General features: G+C 40.3%; 1 protein-coding gene across 2 annotated transcripts in view; it reads left to right on the top strand.

The window, feature by feature from the left end:
• The window catches only part of dachc (dachshund c), a 30,133-nt gene extending 9,668 nt beyond the window's left edge, over nucleotides 1–20,465 (top strand). The window contains exons 3-11 of one of the 2 annotated variants that reach the window (XM_042502257.2): nucleotides 3,277–3,387; nucleotides 7,775–7,953; nucleotides 9,770–9,890; nucleotides 9,980–10,114; nucleotides 16,200–16,387; nucleotides 17,063–17,210; nucleotides 18,281–18,409; nucleotides 18,587–18,691; nucleotides 19,908–20,465. In XM_042502257.2, the coding sequence (XP_042358191.1) occupies nucleotides 3,277–3,387; nucleotides 7,775–7,953; nucleotides 9,770–9,890; nucleotides 9,980–10,114; nucleotides 16,200–16,387; nucleotides 17,063–17,210; nucleotides 18,281–18,409; nucleotides 18,587–18,691; nucleotides 19,908–19,945 (1,154 nt within the window). In that variant the 3' untranslated portion in view covers nucleotides 19,946–20,465. Of the gene's footprint in view, nucleotides 1–3,276; nucleotides 3,388–7,774; nucleotides 7,954–9,769; nucleotides 9,891–9,979; nucleotides 10,115–16,199; nucleotides 16,388–17,059; nucleotides 17,211–18,280; nucleotides 18,410–18,586; nucleotides 18,692–19,907 lie in introns of both variants that reach the window. The other variant, XM_042502256.2, reaches the window with a different exon arrangement.
• The last annotated feature ends 2,324 nt before the right edge of the window (nucleotides 20,466–22,789 follow it).

Here is a 22,789-nt window from a genome sequence, read left to right as displayed (position 1 = left end):
AACAAGGAAATGGGAAATTATATAGTATATTTTGATAGAAAATGTTCCTAGTGTGGAAAAAAAATTGCAGTTACCATAGGAGTAGATTTCAGGAGGGACACAGGGGACACATCCCCAATAATTAGAGTATTTGCATTTGTCCCCTCAAATAAAAGTAGCAGAGAATTTTCATTTTTGCAAAATTAAAGACATTTACACCATAAATGGATGCAAAAGTTGCACAAATTGGTGCATTAACATTCACCAGAATGCAGAAAATTAAGTATTTGATGCTCAAAACCTTCTGGTGGAGGACCCTCGAATGCCCTGTTTTATGTGTCCCCGCCCCCAAAATTTAAACGAAATCTATGACTTTGGCAGTTACTGACACATATGTAGTTCAGTGCAGCATTTCAATGCAAAGATTAAAAATGTATAAATACATTTTTTAAAAATTGATCAGAATAAATTTAAGAACAAAATGATAAACAATTTAGCAACTTTGAGTAACAAAGTAAAACATGAGGTATTTTTTTCTCCTTCTAATAAACATTTTGATCAAATATTGATATTTTTAATTATGAATAACTGATATTTATGCTGTCTTAGAGTGCAATATACAAAAGTCTTCAGTCATTTTGCATCAACCAGAGTCACTCACTTCTAATTTCAGTGTATTCTGTATCAATGGTCCACTAAAAGGAGAAAGCCTCTCTGACTTCCTAAATCCCCTGTTTTTGTTTTTCATGAGGTCGAGGTTTGTAACTCTTCAGAAGTCACAGCAGAAATCCCTCTTTTGGCTCCACAACTGCTTTAAACAGTGAATTAGTGACACATTGTTGCTCCAGCCCTCAGAGGAGCTGCTGGCAAAGTTCACATTTTGTTCTCTTTTCAGCTGTCGGAAAGTGAAAGCAATGACCTGGCAGCCAGCTGAGTTACTCCCATCAGTTTAAAGAAAAGAGCAGGCTGCTGATGCAGTATAGACACAGATAGGATGGGGCGGTTTTTCCACTTTTTCCTGCAGACCCCCATAATGACACATTTTACCCATCATCAATAGTGTGAGGAGGCGGGGCTCGGGGAGGCGACCTGCGTGTTGATTAATAAAATTAGCATACACGGTGCTGACACATGAGAAACAACTCATAACTTGCAAGTTGGCCTTTTTTCCTGAATTATAAGTACACAAAGTCCTCTGATAAGTTGGGTGAGACTTATAATCTTTAAGTCTCTAAAACGGCTTTGGAAACAATTTTTATAATTTCCTTAAAAGCCTTCTGTTTTAACCCTTTGGTTTTCTTGTGCTGTGTCCAGATGCCTTTCACAAACATTTAAGCCTTTGAAACCTTTAGCAAATTGGTTTGGTTTCTTTTGAAAACATGGCTAAAAAGTCAATGAGCAACTTGGCAAGAGATATCCCACAAATTGCAAGGGATAAGAAAAAAAACAAGAAAATAAGAATTTAGAAAATATGAATGAGAAAACAGAGAGAGAGAGAGGATTTTTTAGAAGATATTAAAAAAGGGGAAAAAAATCCAGAAAATTATTATTATTATGATTAGTAACTATTTTATCGATACATTTATTTATGTTTTTTTTTAAACCTTTATTTATTTATTTATTTTATATATTTTTGCTAAATTTCAGGTAATTTTTCTTGTACCCCATAATTTTTCCTGTGTTTTTGAAATAAATCAAGTCAATGTATTCAGGTTTCAAAGGGTTAAAGCACAAACCCCCCAAAAAATTTGAAATTCTTCTTGTGCAAATGACACTCAAGCCCATTAAACGTCTCTTCAAGTATAAAATTAAGCAACTATTTTTGGTGTAGTGGCAGGTGAAAAGTGAGCAAAAATGTCTGAAGGAAAATCTGTTCTTTGTAACGTCAGAGTCTGTTTTATATTTTAGAACAGTCTTAGTCAAGTACCTGCTAAAGGCCATAGTGCTGCTTGTTCTTGTCACAAACAGTTGTGTGTTTCAGTCCCTATTGTGTTGTTTGTGTGTGTGTTTGTGTGTGTGTGCGTAGCACAGAGAAAGGCAGAAAAGTAATTGTTGGCACCTCACCGCTCTCAAAGTTGCCCTTGGCTTTGTGCTCTTCACTGCAACCTGATCTTTTCATTCCCCGCCTCAAAAGAAGCCATTTTCTGTTAGCTCCGCTTCCTCTCACTGTTCAAAGGTGCTCGAGTGTGTGTGTGTGTATACGTGTGTGTTGTGCATGAGTGTTCAAGAGCATCTTTCTCAGTGGGAAAAGAGTCTTTTTCCACCAAAGGAGAGGGCACGGCGGCAATGTCAGCGCTACTGATTAGAGCTGGCCACATGAGAGGGGAGAAAGAGACAGAGAGAGGGAGGACATTTGAGCGTAAAAGGCAGGGAGAAATCTTTGATGTGATCCTCCTTAGTCTCTTTTTCTCGCCCTCGTGCACTCACACATACACACGCGCAACACAGTGGCTTATGTCCTGCTGTGATGCTGACATTTGAAAAGGTAAAGTAAGGAGAGGGGATGGCAGGAGAGCGGGGGGAACAGGGCAGGGAAGAGAAGGAGGGGAGATGAGAAGAAAAAAGGAGCAATTTGTTGTGGTTGTCTTGGACGCACGGGCGATTCACCTGAGAAAAACCATTGTGTAACAAAGAAAAAACACTTGTGTTGTTGCAAATGTTTAGATGTATCCAAGATCAGGAAATTAAGACTTACGGTTTGTTTGCATTTCCTGAGTCGTGTTTGCACAGTTGCATGGTTTGTCCAACTTTAATAATTTGCTGTGTTTGTCTGTATTAGTGCGAGAGATATTTAATTTTCTGCGGAGTTTTAAAGGTTGCTCCGCGGGTCAAACTACCTTCTGAGGTTCAAGACACAAATTAAAAATGTTGCTACATTTTGCCACTCTCCATTTCGTATTATCCAAAAGTGCACAACCCCTATTAACAAGTATCTACACTTTTTTTCTAATGCGTCTAATTTTTACTGATAAAGAAGTGCTTTCTGACTAAAAGGTGGATCTGCCGGCGCCGCTGAGTGTCGTCCTGTGTGCTGTGGGATGTGATGTCCCTGTGTGGGAGAGATGAATGTCCTGGCTTGTTCCTATCACTGCTGATTCCCTGGCAGACTAAATGGCCAGTGCAGCGGTGCAGTCAGAATGAATGGCTGGCCTCTGTCTTCCCATGACAACCTCCTGCCTACCCACTGCTCTAATCCTCCACCGGGGCCATTGATCTGGCTCTTATTGATTCCTCTTCTTTCTTTCTGTCCTTCTTTTTTTCTTTTTCCTCCTCTCTCTATATCTGTCTCCCTCTCAGATCTGTCCGCCCTGGCCAAGAAGATCAAGCTGGAGGCGATGGCCAGTTACCACAGCAACCAGCAACATGGCGGGCCAAATGGCGAGAACGGGGACCACAACCACGGGCTGGGTGAGTGGTATCCGTTTTGCCATCCACACACGTGTGAAAGTGTTTAATTAGGGTCAAGTCACACTCTGCACAGTTGTTGTCAGTACACATCCGTGATGCCAAGTCAATAGAGCAGCTGTGTTTTTGTGCTTAACCAAGCTGATTAAAACCAGGATGTGACATCACCTCTGCTGCTGGTACGCTTCCTCTGAAAGACACTGGATGACAAAACAAACTACAGCAGCATTGAGTTAGTTCTTCTAATGATGAAATCAGAGATAGACATCTGGCTCAGGTAATCCAAACCATCAAAGCATGAGGAGTCTTATTATTTATCACTAGCTTTGTTGTGTTTTTTTCCATTTGTGATGAATTCCTGTAAGGGTGAATATTTCCTCCAGCTTGGATTTGTTTGCATACTTGTGGGATTCAGTGAGATTCAGGGAACATTTGCTGAGAAAACACAGTTGGTCATCTGCTCTCAAGCCCCAAAATGTTGCCGGCAAATCATTAGTACATATTAGTCATGACATCAAGAGAGAGTATACTGAAAACAGATCTATTACTCATGCTCAACATGGCATTGCTCTGTTATATTGACTAACATTAGAGCAGGATTTACTGGAAGAGAAGTCTTTACTTTTCAGCATTTAAAGTTCCTTTCCTGGCATTGATTAAGCCCCTAAAAACTCTTCTCTGTTCATCAGAATTACACATTTAGAAGTTTTTTTTTCATGAAATAAGTGCATTCATGCCCTAAAATGGTTTAGCAGTAAGGGCCCTGACACACCAAGGCAACAGTAGGGCCTTGATCAAGCATCTGAGCATCTGTCACCCAACTTTTGGTTGTATGTACCGTACCATTGGCAGTAGTCGGCCCTTTTTTAGCCCCAGTCAGAATGATGAAAGATGCAAGAAGAGAAAAAAGAAGAGAGGAAGGCAAACAAACAGTCGATGTCAAGAGGGCGTGCTGGTATGAAAATGATCTCCTCACACGCAGGCGCAGAATGTATGTGCTAGCTGGCCGATAGCTCTAGTCTTTGCGATTTTGGGCAGAGACACAGGCGACATGAGCCAACGCTACAATTAGCCTTCGTCACCACTAGTTCTTTGATGTTGGTTTGGTGTATATGGGCCATAACTCTACACCTTTGACTCAATTAGTATGTACAGATGTATGAATATGCAAATGAGTCACCGCCTCTATCTCCAGCCAACCCTCAGCTGCTCATCTGCAGCTCGAGCACACCTGCTTATCAAACACACAAATGTCTGCTTGTAAACGTTTATACATAACACGAGCCTTCAGTTTTACATTATGAAAAAGATGATAATTTCTTGCTAATATTAGATAAACCTTATTCCCAATCGCCAGCTCTGACAAGGTGAGGCAGTGTTTCCAGATGTACAATAATTATTGTGTTTGTACGATAATTTTGCCCTTTGTACGACGTACAATCAATGGTTCCAAAATTGCCGTAATGTACGATAATTTGACCACTGTGAGACTTACAATAAGCACAATAAGCCACGTAGACTGAGAAATAGCTTCTCTCAGTGTTATTTCAGTGTCAAAAAGTCATTTAAATACTTTTTTACTAAAGTTATAAATTTAACCTATTGGCTCTCATGATTGTGATTGATGTAGGATAATTTTTCTCAAAAAACTAGAATTTTGAGCCTTTTGTACGATAGTTTAACATCACAATCTGGCAACACTGAGGTAATGTGCCCCGCCCTGCAAGGTGATTGGATTGGTTACCTAAGTTCGTTCAGTGAAACTGAGACTGTTATTGGTAAACTACAGTTCCAGGGTGAAAATGCTCCGCCGTGGCATTGACTGCTTACTCCGCACATGATATGTCTTCAAGCATATATATATATTTTTAAAAAACAAACAAGCACATGGGCATGTCAGCAAGATTAAAACTGTGATTTTCATTTGAGGGGGTCTTGAAGTACGCAGTGTGTTCTCATCCCTGCTGGTGCACATATAATATTTCGTCTTATGATATTAAAAGCTGTTCCCTTTACTGCACCGCTCCTCGGCTTTGCAGTGAAGGAGAGCAGCCAGCAGAAGCGGAGCACCAGTGGACGAGAGCTAGCGCACGGGGATGATAGAGAGATGAATAAGATGAGAGGCTGAAGCCAAATCAATAGTCTTCTCTCTAATTCACTATCCTGAATGCAAACGACAAATGCTGGACAATCGATGGCGGAACGGACACACGCACGCACACATGCACGCACACACAAACAAATGGGACGCGCCGCCCCCACTGTTATCGACAGGTTAAAGCGACATCAGTGTGTTTAGACAGATGACAGGGCTTATGGGGGTCTGTGTGGAATACGCTATCAACCTGGGACGCGTACACACACACTTAACATGTGGAGCATGAAAAGAAGGAAAGTGTCCTTGTGTTTTTCAGGAATTAGAAAGAGACAAAATATTAGAGCGCAGTACTTCTTGTTTCTGCTTTAACTGTTGTGTAGTTTTGTTTTGTTTTTTTCTACCCGTTTCTGTAAACACTCTCAGTCTTAAGCATTGTTTACCATTGTATACACTCAGTTACGACTGCCAGCATCTGTGCGCAGTTAGGTGGCATGGTTACCACCAGCCATTATAAACCTGTAAAGCTTAATCACTGTTAATGATAGAGTCAAGTGGAAACACACACACACACAAACACACAGCTCAAGCATACATACACACATGAAGGTTTTTTCCATACCGCCACCCACGGCCTTATGGGAAGGATGGGCCCCTACCAGAGCTTTAACCACTACAAAGGCAATCTCAGATTACACACACGCACACACTCACAAATGCTGAGTGTGACACCTTATGGGCCGGGGAAGAGCGGGGAGCAGCCATTTCTGCATTTAACAAGATCTTCTGGGAAATTTACAGTAACTGTTTGTTTACAGTAATGGTTTGTTTGGATAAACATAAGAGAGGCACTTTGACTTTTGATGTTTTTTAATGAAACATAAGAGAGAGTGATGGGAGGGCAGAGAAAGTGAAGAGGGGGATATACAAACAAGAAGGAGAGTGAAAATGAAATTATAAAGGAGGTTGTGGGGGGGTTGGAGGGAGGGGGGCAAAAGTGGAGCGCTGGTTTCTAACCAAGGCTTAATATTTGGCTGCTCGTTGATTGTCGGAGCATCTGGTTATTTAGCTCCATTCAGACAGATCTTTTGTTTGGATTGGTTTCTGCTCTGGGCAAGTGAGAGACTAATCTGCCAAATGCACAAAAGCACCGCACATATGTCCAGCGAGCCCGACTCATAAAGTCAACGCCTCACTCTTTATTTCTTAGTTTGCCTTTTTCTTTCTCCCTTTCTCCCTCTTTCTTTCCTCTCCCTCCATTATTTGTTCTATTTCATCTCTCCTCTTTGGATAGCCTTTTTTTGTTTCCATGCACTCGTTCTATTATTTGTGACAATTGTGCGGAATAGAGTCCAAGATTTTTTCCTTTGTGTTTATAATTACCCAGCGTGCATTGCTGGCCCAGCACCAGGACTGCCATCAGCTTCTTTTGTTCCACTTCCTCCCTGTGTTTCTTTTGTTTTTGTTTTTCCTTTTATTAAATGATAAATATTTATGTCATTTTATCCCCCCCCCCCCCGCACCCCCCCAAACAGGATTGTTTGTTTCATGAATAGAGGGACTGCAACAACCCACTAGGGTGCTGTTGAGAGGAAGGATTTTCTTTAAAGATAGTGGATGCTTGTCGTAAAGAGACGAGTGCGAACAACAGATTGGCCAAGATAATAAGAGTTTGGTCTGAACCGCTGAAAACGTGTTGGATTATCGTCAAGAACACCGGGGCATTGAAAGAAAAGTTATCTAGTTTTTGTTAACTCCAGAGAGGCTGTTTGTGTTTCTGCAGGTGACACTCGCAGAAAAGCATTTGAAGTATCACAAAAACACGTTGAGGCTATCACTGTTTTTACATCTTGGTGTCGTAATGAGCAGAATGAGTGTTTCTCAGCCATGTTCCCTTCCTTTTTCTGCTACACACTCGACATCTCTAAACCTCTGATACACATGCACACACACACACATTTCGAGTCCTGGTTTAGAAGCGGAGCAGTCATCCAGGTAATATTGACATCACAGAGGAATGACATTGGTGTCCGGTTTCAGTCCTGTCCTCGGAGAAGCTGCGGGCTTTCAGCTCAGTGCACAGAGCAGAGCCTTTAAGAAGTAATGCATGACTACAACTGAAGCAAAAATGAAAGAAGAGAGAGACCTGTTTCATGTCATGTGCATGTGCAGTGCAGCTTTGATGGAAACAGAGCGGCTGATCTGACCTTATATGAGATGCACGTACTGTACTCTACTGTACTTTACCTCCTTTAATACTTCTCTATTCTATTTTATTCTGTTCCCCCCTACCAGTTCTGGATCAGTTGCCCTTCATGATGATGTCACATCCTCTGATCCCTGCCAGTCTGGCGCCGGCCTCCGTTTCCATGGCGATGGGCCAGATGAACCGATTGAGCACGCTGGCCAGCATGGCCAACGTGGCGCAGCTCCACGCCAAGCCCCCTGCCAGGGCTCCCACCTCCGTCATTAAGGTGAACTCAGAGGCCCATCAGCTCGGTGGATCTGACTGCCGGCCAGAGTCCACGTGACACCCGGGATCTCATGACATGAAGTCAGAATTAAAATTACAGAGAAGACATAACACTAACTTAAATAACTTGCTTTTGACATCTTAAATTCAAGAACTTTTAAATATCCTAAAAACTAAAAATCGCTTTGATCCAATGGTTTCGGCTAAAAACTGGTAGTTGTTTGCTGTTGGATATCTGGATTACTACCAGAATGTAATCAGTTGCTCCTTGGCCTAAGTCCAATCTCATACCTATTTATAAATATTTGAGATATCCTGCACACAGACAGAAACTCCGACTGTCCAAGCCAAGTTGTTGACTTTGCTTAAAAACAGTCCTGTGTTTTAGACTAATTAAAGGAGGTTTGGAAAAATTTCATACTGTATGTGCCAGGCCTCACAAAGTATAACATTACACCATGTCCTCATCAGTAGCAGGAAGTACCGTGTCCGGTCATAATTTTAACGATGCGGACCATTGTTTTTAAAACACTGGACTGAGTCCCAAAGATGGTTTACGAGGCTTACTGAAATGAGCGCCAAATTTTCCTACAAACACCAAAGAATGTCATATTATAAATTCAGGCCTTTCCAACAATATTGTTTTCTTTCAAGTGATTTGTAGATAACTGCCCTACAAAGCCAAAATATAGCTGTATATTTGGTCAAAATTGAGCCTCAAAACTTTTTTGATACCCCTTTTAGCATATGAAATCTGTGTGCCTTAAAAAATGTACAGTATGTGAGAAAAATGTGAAAACCCCTGAGTATTAGAACCTGCTTTCTCACTCTGCACAAAGAGCTACATCAACTTAAATCTAGCTGCCACAGGCTAGCCTTAGCTAAAATATAATATATATTGTTTTACTTTTAACACTCTCTTAAATTGTAAAATACCCATTTTATTGGTGATTTTCAGCTTGTCGTCCATCGTAACTATATGAGACAGTAGAAGCTATGATGAATAAGAAAACAGCTAAACGGTGACCAGTGGCAGCCGTAGACCATTTTAAAAAGTACTGTGGGGGTAATGAATGGTGAAGGCATGATGCCGCCCTACTCTCCTAATGATTGGCTTGTACTCATTGCTGTTGTCCGTTGGGTTGGTTAGTTTTCGGCATGAAGATCCAGACGAAGGAAGAGTAGGGCGTGTCATGCTTTTGTCTGCTTTGGTTAAAAAAAAAAAAACTTGAGGTGAAAAACACACAAAAATATTCACCACAGTTAGGGGTGTCAGAGGGTGTCGCAGGCTTTATATTAAAGGGGTGCAGGCCCTCTTTGTCCCTCCCTTAGAACCACCATTGAGGGTAACTACCATTAGTCATATCAGCTTTTGACTCTAAATTCACTGAATTTGGTATGCTACATTTAAATCATACATTTCAATGTATTAAATCGTAAATTAATTTTGATAAATATAATAAATTGTAATATGTAGATAAAGAGAAAAACGGTAGATGCACTATGAAGAATTCACTGTGAATAATCAAAATTAAGTTTATTCTGTTAAATCTTCTATATTCTGCATTTTCTTCCTGCATTCTTAATATTATCCAACCCAGAATTCACTATCTACATTTAGACAAAATAATCAGCCTCAAAGGGTTTAAAATTAAAGCTTAAAAGGCATGAAACTTTTTTATGTGTCACACAGTTTTGAATGTAAAGTGTGATTCATGTTTTGTATTTTTTTTATTTGTATATTTTGCACTTTATAAGCCATAATCTTTTTTTTCTGTCTGATTTTGTCACGATAATCATTTTTTGTTGTCTGGTAGGAGCGAGTGCGTGACAGCCCGTCACCTTCTCCCTCATTGGAGGAAGCTCAGATGTCGTCCAATCACAGCAGCAGTGTGTCGAGTTCACCGTCTCACACAGAACGCACTGCAGAAAACACACGTACGTAAAATGACTTGTTTGACAGTATTCTCACAAAAATACCTGTGAGGAATTTCTAAATTATGAGCTTTTTTAATATTTCGTTTCAGACCCACATGATGACGGCCTGTCATCAAGTCATAATGTGTTGGGTCATTCCCCTGGTGTGGTGCATGGTGCCAGAGAGACAGATGTGACCTCAGTGGAGTACAGCAAGGAGAACAAAAGGGGCCACACTGACAGAGGTAAGATACACTATTATTTTTGTAAAGCTTTCTTTGGTATTGGATCTGGTTTTTGCAAAACTTTCTCTCTTTAAAGCAGCTACAAGGGAGTTTCATTTTATGTTGATTTTGGCGGCCCCTGTATTTCCATGAGCACCACCACCTTGTGTCGTAAAAATTTTGATTTGTCTAGCATGTGCATTTGCTTTAGAGGCAAGTGAAAGAAAGTCGCGAATTACTTTTATTACCATTTTCCGTTGTTTCCTTTTTTTTCCTTGATAGCTGTTTTTTAAGATGTATAGATGAGTTGTTGTATCTTGTTGTAGCTATGTAAGATTAGTAACTGTTATATGACCAAACGGCAACCTCTGGGGCTAAAAAATGCAGTTTCAAAAACTGCAGTTCCTCAAATGGACACTTGAGACTGGCTCCAAAACAAGACAATCCTCATAGACCCCCATGTTCAAATGCATGACTTTACAGCACAAATGGTTACAAACTGGTAAAAAAAAATGGTTTTGGTCTCTATAACTAATGTTCTCTAACTAATGGACAACTGTACAGGGATGAATTTCTATATAAATTCTCCATTTCCATTTTATTAAGGCTTAAAATTACGCATAATTAAGGGTCGGACCTTAAAGTGACAGGCTCTATGTGAGATGTCACTACTGTCTGTCAGTTAGATCCATCCCTCATTCCTCCACACCTCCACACCTCCACACTCTCTCACTCTCTCACACTTCTGGCTCCAAAAAACCAAGATGGCCACAGCCAAAATGCCATATTTGAGACATCAAAACGGCGGTCCACAAACCAGTGGGTGACGTCACACTACGTCCATTATTTTATACAGTCTATGACTATGACAACGTTAAAACAAAGTAAACTTTATTTCAGCCAACATAAATGAACATATTGTTGTAAAACCTGGTAATGTATTTTTTTCAGAAATAGAATAGACATATTACCTGTCTAGTAGGAGGAGAGCCAATTCAGGATCAGTTTTGAATCCTCTGAAATCCAGCAAGTCTCTCCATCTGTTGCTGATCCTGCTCCACCGTCAGCCTGGCCACAAAATGCCAAACTTCAAATTTTCATTAAAAAATGTTGCTTCCTTTTAATTGGCTAACGAACAAATTACTGCAAAAATGCCTGGAAAATGTAAACAAAGGCTCTCTTAGTTTGCATGCCATACATTGTTTTGTCCGTGACAGGCATACAGAATAACTATAGAAACAGCCAATCTTCTTACTGACAGTCTTGTTTGCTTATGTAGGTAAAATAGAGGCATCAGACTGTTTAAAGATCCACTCTGTAGCATTTATTTGCATCTAGCGGTGAGGCTGCAGAACTGAAACTTCTCTTATGTGTGAAGCATGTGGGAGAACTACAGCGGCCATGAGAAAACATGATGGCCCTGTCTAGAGCCAGGGTTTGGTTTTTCCATGTTGGACTACTTTAGAAACAACATGGCGGATTCTGTGGGAGAGGACCTGCTCCTTATGTAGATGAAAACAGCTAATTCTCCATAACGACACACCAATTCACTCTTTCAGGTGATTATAAACTAATGAAAGCATAGTTATGAACATTAAATACCATTTCTGCCAATAGATGCCCCTAAATCCTACGCACCTGACCTTTAACAGCCAGTTTAAAACTCCTATAGCTGCTTTAAACAATTTTAAACTTAACTTTTTATAGTGTTTTTAGATGTTTTCACATTGAGATGGCTTCATGCAAAGGTCAAGAGTTTGCTGTTTTTGAGAATGTCTAACTATGGTCATTAATCATTAAATGATTATTAATGAGAAATGATTATTTCTCAGACAAATCAATTGCCTTGAAACAAAGTCTGTCAATACGGTACAACAAGCACTACGTTTCCATCCATCTGTGTCATCATTTACACTCTGTGGATTTAAACACTTGTGGCAAGTGTGTGATGGTTTATTTAACACTATTTATCTTAAAAGGGTTTTATAACTGTTTGACAAGAAAGAAATATCTCAGTAACAGGTCGATAAGGATTCACTGTCTTCTCTGCTCCTCCTCTCCTCCTCGCTGTCAGTGGCCCCCCTACCGGCTTCCCGCGGAGAGCAAAGACAAATAATTCTGCAAAACAGGGCTCCATTAGACCAGGAAGCAGTGTTACATTAGCGAGCCATTTGCCGGGCCGCGGCCTAACGAGCCAGGCGGCCTCCCGCGCTCTCAGCTGGACCTCATCTGCATAACGACCGCCTCCCTGTCGTTAGGGCCTGCGTTGCCACGGCGCTGCAACGTCAGTTGTTTGGTTCTCTCTGTCAGGGAGGTTTGCATTAGCTTAATGAGGACTGCTCAAGGACAAACAGTCAGCAGAAATCTACAGCGAGAGCAAGAGAGGGAGAGAAAAACGGAGAGTTTGTATGTGTGTGCACGCGCCTGTGTAAATGTATTCTAATACTGAATCACATTATTCAGTAATCGAATCTAAAAATCACAAAGGCCTCCCAGGTAAGGTTTCAGATGCTGTCAGGTATCTGTGAACATATTGACAAAGCAGTGATGGCACCAACGACGTGAATGCCATGCATCACACATCGCATTTATGCAATTGATTTCCAATTGATTTTGCAGCATGCAAATGAAACACATGTACATTTGCTGGATTGCAGGCTTTTGTGTTCGACCTACAACATCACAAGATAGGTTTATGGTGGATTGAACAGGAGTTTCAAAGAGCACTTCAGCGCTGTCATTCTGTCAATCTATTGTATGATAATCTCTGAGTGTGTGTGTGTGTGTGAGAGAGAGAGTCAGTTTTGGCTGTGTGTGCTGTTTCAGTGGTCTTTGAACAACGTATCCATGCAGCAAAGATCAGAGGCCATCCCTGACACCTCACTCCCATTAACCAAACATCAGCAGAATTTTATTCTCTGTCTGTCTCTCTCCTTCTCTCCCTCCCTCCCTCCCTCCTGCTCTCTTCCGCTGACTGGCAGTCTTCACGTGGTGAAGTTCATTAGCCCTGGGGACGGGTGGGAGAGGAGTAAGAGAGGGGGGAAAAAGAGAGATGAAGTTGGGAGAAAAGAGAAAAACAGACAGTGACCTTGGTTAGGGAGATGGGTAAATGATCAAACGAGCTGGCAGCTGTGTGTGTGTGTGTGTGTGTGTGTGTGTGTATTTATGCCAAACGTGTGTGTGTGTGAGTGTGAGGTAAAGTAGGCGTAAAACAGTAACTCAATAAAGGATCAGTCACATCCAAGGAGCCTGGGGAGCCCACGCTGCTGACTGCGCACTTCAGCGGCTACAAATGTGTGTGTGTGTGTGTCTGTATGTGAGCCACGGGAGTGTAGTTGGATGCCCTCCGCTGAGCTCGCCAGCACCTGCTAATTACCTTTCTCTACAGAGCAATGCTTTTAGCAAGAAAGAGGGAGAAAGAGGAGGAGGAGAGGGGGGTATTGCTTCTCATCTGTGAAACACCTTGAATGTGACAGTTGCCAAGACGTGAGGCCGAGGAGGAGAAGGGGAGGTGGGTGGATTTGGAGCAGAAGATGCTGTGGTCAGCTAAGTGGAGAAAACACTGTCATTTGTCACAGACAGAGAAAAGTGCCAGATATCACATCGCACGTTCACACTCGTCTCTGCTCCAGTAACCGCCGGACTCCCAGGACGTCTTCGTCCTCAGTGGCTCGGATGACAGTAAACGCAGAAAGTGAGCAACTGCCTGATGTGTGGGGAGGAAAAAAATGCAGAAAATGGCTAATCTTCATCTCCCCTACCGTCACGAATCGGGAACACGCAGTTCTCAGGTTTACAAACAGATGGTCATCCATAATGCAGCTTCTTAGCTGTTTTTATGGGAGATGTCAAGCTGTGATGCATTATCAATAGGCAGAGTGCCATCTAATAAAGGGTAACCACATTTTCAAAACCCCAAACCAGGACTTCTGGGTATGTGTACACACACACTGTAATTAGTTTAAACACCTATTTACAGTTGGGCTTGATATGTTTACAAGACATTAAGTAAATGTATTGGTAAGCTATGAATTACAGAAATTTGCATTCAGTCCTGATTACATATATTGCTGGAATGATGATGTGTTTGGTTTGAAACAAACATGACACCTTAATATCAGGAAGCAGGAAAGAATTTGTATGTTGGTTATAGTGGAAACTGCTCCCATCAATCAGTGCTGCAGGAAAAGACAGTTTGTAGACTTAATGTATTTTTCAAAACAGTACTTTCAAAGTCCTTTACAGGAGGGAATAAAGAAAAAGAGAAATCTCTCTCTCTTGTTCCTGCTGGTTGAATGCACTGACTGTAAGCTGCTTTGCACATAAGCATCTGTCAGGTGGATGTAATGTAGTGCAATGTAAAGAGTAAACAATGTTTAATACAAGGTTGGAAAATGTTACACAAAATATGAAGTTATAAGAGCAAGAAAAAGTCAAAGACAACAGATGGATTTTAAGATGCTGTAGAAAACCACAAAAACAAACAAATAAGCATCGCTCCTTTGCAGCTACAACAACCAAAAATTCACTTTACACTTAAAACAAACATAGAAACAAACATATTAGTTCATCTCTTAAATACTTTCTGACTTTCCTGCCCTGTTTGTAGCCCATCTGTTCCTAATGAAGACCGTGGTCCTGAATTATTTGAATCTTTAAAAATAGGGTGGATCAAAGGCCAAGTGTTTTCCTATAACAGCTGGGCACTGTAGTTTTAGCAGATGTAAACGATGCATTTGTTGAGACGTTTCTTCAGATTTGGCGCAATACAGAGTATTTACAACTAGAGCTGCAATAACTAATCACTTGGTTCTCAGCTATTACTAAAATAATTGCCAAATGGTATGATAATCTCTCAAATCGTTTGAGTAATTTATTTCTAAAAAAGTTAAAATTCTCTGATTCCATTGTCTTGCCACCAACATCGTAAGATGTTGATTCATGGTTGAATTTGGGTTGTGAAATTTGAGTGACCATAATCCTATGTCAGGATGTCTAATGCCAATGTTGATGTATACTACTGATGACAGATGTCACTGATATTTTGTTGGGCCCAAGTTGTGTTGATAAGTAACCAAACATCTTCTAAACGTATCATGCCAACGTTAACTTGATGTAGAATAACAACATTCAGTTGTAAGTCATGAAGAAACCAAACCTAACGTCCCCAAACTTCATTGTTTTAATGTCCACAAAATGTGAAATTCTAATGTTGTTAGACATTTTAAATCTTGCCAACCTAGTTTCATTCTAACCAAAGTTTAACAACTGTTCAGTGAGTCCAACGTCTTCCTGACATTATGTTGCCATCCAGAGCCAAAAAACTCCAAATCTTCAGTCTGTGGACAAAACAAGATATTTAAGGACATCATTTAAGGCTTTGGGAAACACTGATCAACATTTTTTCAGCTTTTTCTGTCATTTTATAGACCAAACCACTAATTTGTAAACTCTGTAGAACCTAGAGCAACATCAGTTTTGTTGAAGTGATTTGTTTTGAAAAAATCAAAAAGCAATGAGCAACTTCACAAGAAATATCGCATAATTGCAAAAACATTAGTAAAAAGTGACACAAAATTGACTTAAAATATTGGCTGCAGGGAGATTATTAGATTGGAAAAAATAGGGGAAAATGTGCAGAAAACTATATTTATAATCTTTTTTTTTTACTTCTTACTTGTAAGTTCCCGTTTGCCGTCTTCCCCTATTTTTGGAAGAAATCAAGCCAATTTGCCCACATTTCAAAGGGTTAATCAAGAAAATAACAGACAGAATAGTCGTCAGTGAAAATAACTTAGTTGCAGCCCTATATCGGCAGAATGGTGTGTGCAGGAACAACCTATTAATAAATTGCTGGCGCATGTTCAGGAAACTGAAGGAATATGTTACCCAGTGCAACAGTGTGGCTCACTGATTAATTGTTTTTTTGTTATTGTTTTTTTTACATTGGAGGTCTGTGGCACAGAAGAGGTGGTTGTTGGTTTTGGTCTTTTCATGGGAAGAAAAATATCGAGTATGTCTGCAAAGTCATGTAGACTAAACGGTGAGCCTTTTGTGGAAAACTGATTTAACTGATGAGATATGAAAATGTGTCTCTGCCCTCCAGATAACAACTCCTTGGCCACTCAGACAACCAGGGAGAGCTGTGATAGACAAGTCTACCACAAACCCCCATCGGGCTGTGAGAGGGTATCTTACCCCGCGGGACAGAAGCTCCCAGCAGGTCTCCACCACGCTCCCTTCATCTTCCCGGAAGGCTTGTCCTCCATAGAGACCCTGCTCACGAACATCCAGGTGAGGCTCTGCCGGGGCTTTATTATCATTATACTCTGAGATGAATAGGAAGGGCGATGAGCCACTCTTTGGGATTTCCTGAAATGGTAAATAGCAGACGAGGCAGACATTTAGGATGTGCAGTAATTGGGGATGGGCGTGTGCTGACCTGCTTCTCAGATTTTACATTTCTTTGTTATAGCAGAGTCACAATGAAAGCACTCACCGGCTGGGTTTTCACAGGAAGGAAAAAAAAAAATGCATGTCTTTAACCTCATTTGACCCTGATGTGGCAGCAGTTAGCATGTAGTTAAAAGATCTGTGTTGGCTTTCATGAGGTTAAAAACAGATTTTTTTTTCTTTTCCTGCCTGAGTAAATCAAGGAATTAAACACCTGAGTAAAACATTAGACCAAAACATTGCCTGAGGAAGAGCCACATTCTTTGTGATCTTTTCCAGTCAGGTGGTTAACATGCTCTTTTTTTTTTTTTTTAATATCCACAGCGGCTCATTTTAAAAGATATTAATCTTGAAAGTTAAAAACACACTGCCTTTGTTAAAGTGTTTTAAAAACAAAACTATTTACTCAGGTTTAGGTGAAGTAAGGCTTCTCTCTGTGAAGTGTTAAAAGGCTTCTTACCTGGTTGTGTGATCAGTGTGTAACCTGTTGATGTGTGCCTGTGTGTCTCCAAGCAGGGTCTGCTGAGGGTCGCCATAGAGAACGCCCGGGCGCAGGAGAAGCAGGACCAGATGGAAAGGACGGAGCTGAAGATGGAGCTGGTCCGAGAGAGGGAGCTCAGAGAGACCTTGGAGAGACAGCTGAGCATGGAGCAGAAAAACAGAGGTAGACTGCACCACAACAAGCAGCATTTAATGAGAAAATTCTCAGGTAGACTTTGCAGACACAGCAGACTAAACTCTTAACTATCAGTGTTAATTTAAGATTTTATATTCTTGTTGGCAACTGTTGACGGTAGTTTTGTTTTACTCTCATTTAAAGCTATTGTACATTAGTGTTAAATTTTCCCTCATGAATTTCTGATCGTTTTTCTGAAGGTGAATGTTTAAACCTTCAGTAGCAGGTGGCACCTTCTACTGTAGCCTCATCTACTAGTGTGTGACTTCATTCATTCAACTTATATTTAAATCTCAAGGAATCGGCCAACATTTTCAGTGATGAAACACAAAAGAATACAAAGAAAGCACAAACAACGACAGGCCGAACACCGTTAAAAACAGTTACTTTAAATGAGAGGAAACCAATGCACATCTATCAAATAAGCTGCCCATCCCATTGGATGCATTGAAAGATTCTATAATGCAAGTCCATTTACTGTTTACCATTATATTAGTATTAGTATACTGTACTTTCAGTATTAGTAGACTGGCTTACTAGATTGGCCTCATTTATCGACTATTACCATAAAATTAAAATCTAATTGAAAACCACGTAATTAATTAATAAACTTGAAAGTAGTCACACACCTGGATAAAACAGACCGGTTTCTGGAAATCAGTGCTTCTTTGCTGTTTCACACTGAGAACAGGAGCCTACAGAGAAAGTTGCGCCGTGCAGCCACTGGCAACTGTTTTTTAGCACCTAAGAAGAAGCAATATCCAGTAAATAGTGTAACGTTAGTTGTGAGCAAATGTCAAATTAAGTAATAAAAGAAAAATCAGTGGAACTCATTCTCTACGTGTATTTGTTCATGTTTTGCAAAGGGTTTAAGCTGAGCTAAGTCATAGAACAATGATAGCAATCTTGTCACATCCATACAGGACTCGTATCAAATCGTTTTTCAATGATATGCAAGTTGTAGTATTGGAATCGTATCAGGAAGAACAAAATGATATCAGAACATCTCTAACATTTACCTGACATCCTCCTCTGTGCTTTTCTTCTCCTCTGTTTAGTTCTGATCCAGAAGCGCCTGAAGAAGGAAAAGAGGAGCAAGAGGAGACTACAGGAGGCCTTGGAGGAGGAGGTCAAACTGCGGGATCAGGCCGAGCACACCCTGCTGCACACTGCCAACACACACACAGGTACAGGCACAGAAACCGTTTTCACGACATCATAAATTTGTCATGTTTTTTGTGAGCCTCAAGTTTTTTAATTCTCATTTTCATATTAAATGTCACCAAGCCTTTCGGTGCAACACAGCCCCGACTGTTCATTTGCCTCTAATTAAGTGTCTTTATTAATTAATGACCAAACTACAGGCCATCAATCATCGGCGGCCCCTCCTCACACAGAACCCGTGACCCAGGACGTGGATGGGAGCAGTCACGATGACAACAGGCTGGACACCAAGGCGACAGTACAAGGTACAGGTGTCCGGATAACAAACACTGCTTCCTCAGAGTTGAGCTGTGAAAACAAGCTTCATGTTAAGATCAGTGAAAATGGCGCAGTTGTGCAATTATGAGACGGAAACGACTGAAGTAGAAAAGCTGCTGTCGCTGCTGAAATGTTGAAATGAGGACAAACAACCTTATTACAGAGCTTTGAAATTAAAGGTTGTACTTTTATTCTTCTCTTGTGAAATGAGCTTCAGAAACTCTTAAGTGAGTCTAGTTCTTAAAAGAAAAAGTATGTCTAAAAGCAAAGATATGTGTGTCAACATTTGCAAAGGGGCTGCAATAAGTGTGAAGGAATCATTTACTCATTAATAGTGGTAAACTGACTAAAAACAGCAATTTCAGTGTAAGAACTGTGGAATAAACGCTGATATACCTGCTGCTGGGGATTTATTTAGCTCCTATCAACTGAGCTGGGACAAGATTTCATTATCACTCACTGCTTTTGATGCTTAACTGACCGGCCGACTGGAAGGGTTTTCAAAGATTTCACGGGGAGACCGCTCCTGAGAAGTTGAACAAAATTAAATGAAGCATGAGGCAGTTCACCGGGGCTACCATTTTAATGGAGATGGGCGTTTAATATATTTATTTTGCCAACATTATTGTGTTCACAGGGATAGATTAATGAGAAAATCCCACATGTAACGTCTTAAATAGACAGAAAAAGAAATGGCCGTGATCTCTAGCCCGGCCTCATCAAAAGAGTGCATGGTTCCAGCCCACCTCTGCTCCGCACCGTGCCAGGACCGCCGTACCAGACAGCGTGCTTGTTCAAAGCCAATTTTTAATTGAATGTCAGTGAAGCAAGAAGAGAACTGGCCACTAATTAACGGCTGTCTTAATTGTCCTCGTGACGAGTTTGTTTGGACATCATTTGCATAATTAACACCCAGTAATAAATCATTTAAAGGGGAATTGTCTGTCAGACAGCAGGGCAGGATGTGGTTCCTTTGTGCCAGGAAGTTTTATCGCCAAAAACAGGGATCAGGGGCCGAAAAACACTTTCAACTTAGCCTTACTTAATAATGATCTTTTATTAATGATCTTTGGTCAGGGTTATAGGGGAACTTGTTCAATATTTATAATATAAATATAATATTTGTAGTGTACAGAATTTGTCCTAACGTGTAGAATTATGATTGTGTTTTATTACATCTGGTTATTTTTTTCTGTATTTCAGAGGGTCGAGTGTTCCTGCAGACCACTGGCATGTACTGAAGATGAAGCGTACGTACGAATCAATAGATGAATGGAGGAACAGAGTGACAAAGATTCCTCATTTATGAGAAATACAATCGTCAGGCATGCTCGGTCACATCTGAGATACACATCTCCGCCTCATCGAGACGACTCCCCTCCATCTCAAGGGTGACATTTGAACTTTCCCATTGCTCTCTTGATTAATTTATTGCATTTATCACCGAACTTCGGCCGTAGTGGGAACAGTACTTTATTCTAATGATGTGTTTGACTGTGTTTCTTTTAATCAAGTTTTTTTTTAGATCCTAGATGAAGATGATCATAGTTGGTTTTTTTTGTTTTTTTTGTCAGTGCTGTTTATCTGGACACAAGTGATGAATATAACTTGTAACAGAGTTGTGTACATATATATAGTCATCATTTTTGTTATTATTATTATTATTATTATTATTATTATCATCACAAAAACATAATGGCATGTTGTACAGTCAGTACATGACCTGTATTGTGTATGTTATGCAGTAGTGCAATTTGACAATACAAACAATACAAATCCTTTTTATTAAATTGTGTCAGTGCTTCTTTCTTTATGTCACAACTGCAGTCTGGATGCATTAATCTGTGTAAAAATAGGTAGATTTTTTTTTTTTAAAAATTGGCTTACAGTTTAGTTTTGCATATACAATAGATTCCGTAGTACAGAAAACCCTTGAGATTTGTTCTGTGTGTGCAGGAGAGGGAGGTCCATGTGCTTGCATGTCTTGCATGTGTGGGGAGTGATGTGACATTGATTCTTGCACCATCTCCAAAAACATACACGTAAGTATTGACAGAGAGACAGGGAGGTGGTGAGCAGGGTCACATGTAAGCTGTCCTTTGGTGAAACATGATGACGATGCACTCTCTCCCTCTCTCTGTGGCTGCACTCTTTTTTTTTTTTATCACGTTTCTTTCTCAGGACAGAGAAGAGTGAGGGACTTTAAAAGCTAAACTTGGGTCATTAAATAATTGAAAGCAAATTTGGTAAATGTGTAGAAAGATAAGATGAGATTGATTTAGATTGATTGATTATTTTTGTGTGCCCAACCGTCATGGGTTTTACAAGACACCAAAAGTACAGTCACAGTGGTCAAACATTTCATTGCATTAAAAGAAATTACAGGTTATTTTACAACTCTGTCTTAGACAAAATAATCTGCGGTGTCTCTCGAGCTTGGCAAATAAAATCTGACTTTTCTTGAAGTGCAACTCAAGTTTTCATAGTCATCTAGCCAAAAGGAAACAACATAAATAGATGTAATTTTACTAAAATGCACGTCCTTTGTGTCCTTGTGAACAAGACAGTAAAATAAAAAGTGAATCTCAATTTTAAAAGAAATAGAATTATGTTAAAAGAGAACCAACTTTTTTTGCTGTGTGAAAATTTGTGGCTATTTTATCATCTTTGTAGGCCAAATATTAGCATTGCAGGAGATACGACCATATCTAACTAAACTAATGAATAATATTTTCTGTCTCATTTTTGGATTTCAACCCCAAAAATCTCTAGTAATATTATTCAATTGTAATAAAAAAAAAAAAATCTGCATGCATATATTTGAGAGTATTATCAACTGAAATGGACTGTTCTGTGTGTGAGTGTGTGGCTAGAGCAGAGGCGTTGTTGTTTGGGGGTAAGTGGGATTACCCAGGGCCCAAATGGGAAGGTGGCCCTTGAATGATGAAATTAAATGAAAAGTTTGGCTTTATTTGCAGTTTTTCTGGTACTAAGTTATGTGTGCCATGATTATTATATATTTTAAAGCTTTATAGAAACAATAATGGAAGCTCTCTGCGGCTCCTCTCACCCCTAGAGGCACAAAATAGTTTAGTCCACCCCTGCACTAAACACAGCTGGAGCAGAGTGGGTGACTGCTTATGCTGCTGGAGCACCAACGCACACGTGTATCCCTAAGAACGGGAAATCACACTGTGAAAAGAAACTATTTGTTTTAACCTAAGAAAGTCAGTTAATTGTAAGTTGACTGAATTTGAGAAAACAAGTTAGGTTATTTTGTAATGTAATGTAAAAGGTGTGTGAGAGTGACATGGATCACGAAAGAAATAGAGGGGGGCTGCGGAGGCTGCAGAGACTGCTTGTGCATGGGGCCCAGAATTTGCTGCTACGCCCCTGGGCTGGAGACATGCAAAAATACACCAAGTGATCCTCGACTGAAGCGGAGGGCCGATGCATGAATATGTAATAAATTATGTAAGGGGTCGAGGATCACAAATGCTATTGAGGCCTAACTGTTTAGAAATATTTCAAGCAGATAATTTCCTCTACAGTCGATACTCAGGATCCTAATTGGCAAGCAAAAGTAGTTTTCTAAAGTAACACATTCCACATTGTTTTGAGCCCATTTGCTGTGCCCAAAAAATCCTTGAAGTAGGCCAGATTTTGCCCATGCAACCTTGTGTAAATGTGCAGTGTGCCATTTCCTGGACACTGGCAGATAAGCTGTGATGCAGGACTAAAACAATACCTCTGTTACAAGCAATTCTTCCTGAATACAGAGTGGCTGACAAGTGAATAGCAATGAGTCACATAAATGAATGTGTGAATGAGTCATCAGCTTTTCAGATGACCACCTCAGAGGCTGTCTTGACTAAAAAGGTTTGTGACTTCATTCAGCACTGCTCTACTCTTTCACACTGTCTTGTATCTCTCTCTCTCACACACACACACGCACACACACACACATACACACACATCTCTCACAATTCACCGAGTCGCATTGTCCTGCCGAGAGATGTGTAATGGAAAAGATAAATGGAGGATAAAGCTAAGGTGACAGGACTGAGTGTGCATGTGTGTATGTG

The sequence above is a fragment of the Plectropomus leopardus genome, chromosome 13, assembly GCF_026936395.1.
Source record: "Plectropomus leopardus strain MGB_pleo_1.0 chromosome 13, ASM2693639v1, whole genome shotgun sequence".
Classification (NCBI taxonomy): domain Eukaryota; kingdom Metazoa; phylum Chordata; class Actinopteri; order Perciformes; family Serranidae; genus Plectropomus; species Plectropomus leopardus.
This window is presented reverse-complemented; position numbering and strand designations above follow the sequence as displayed.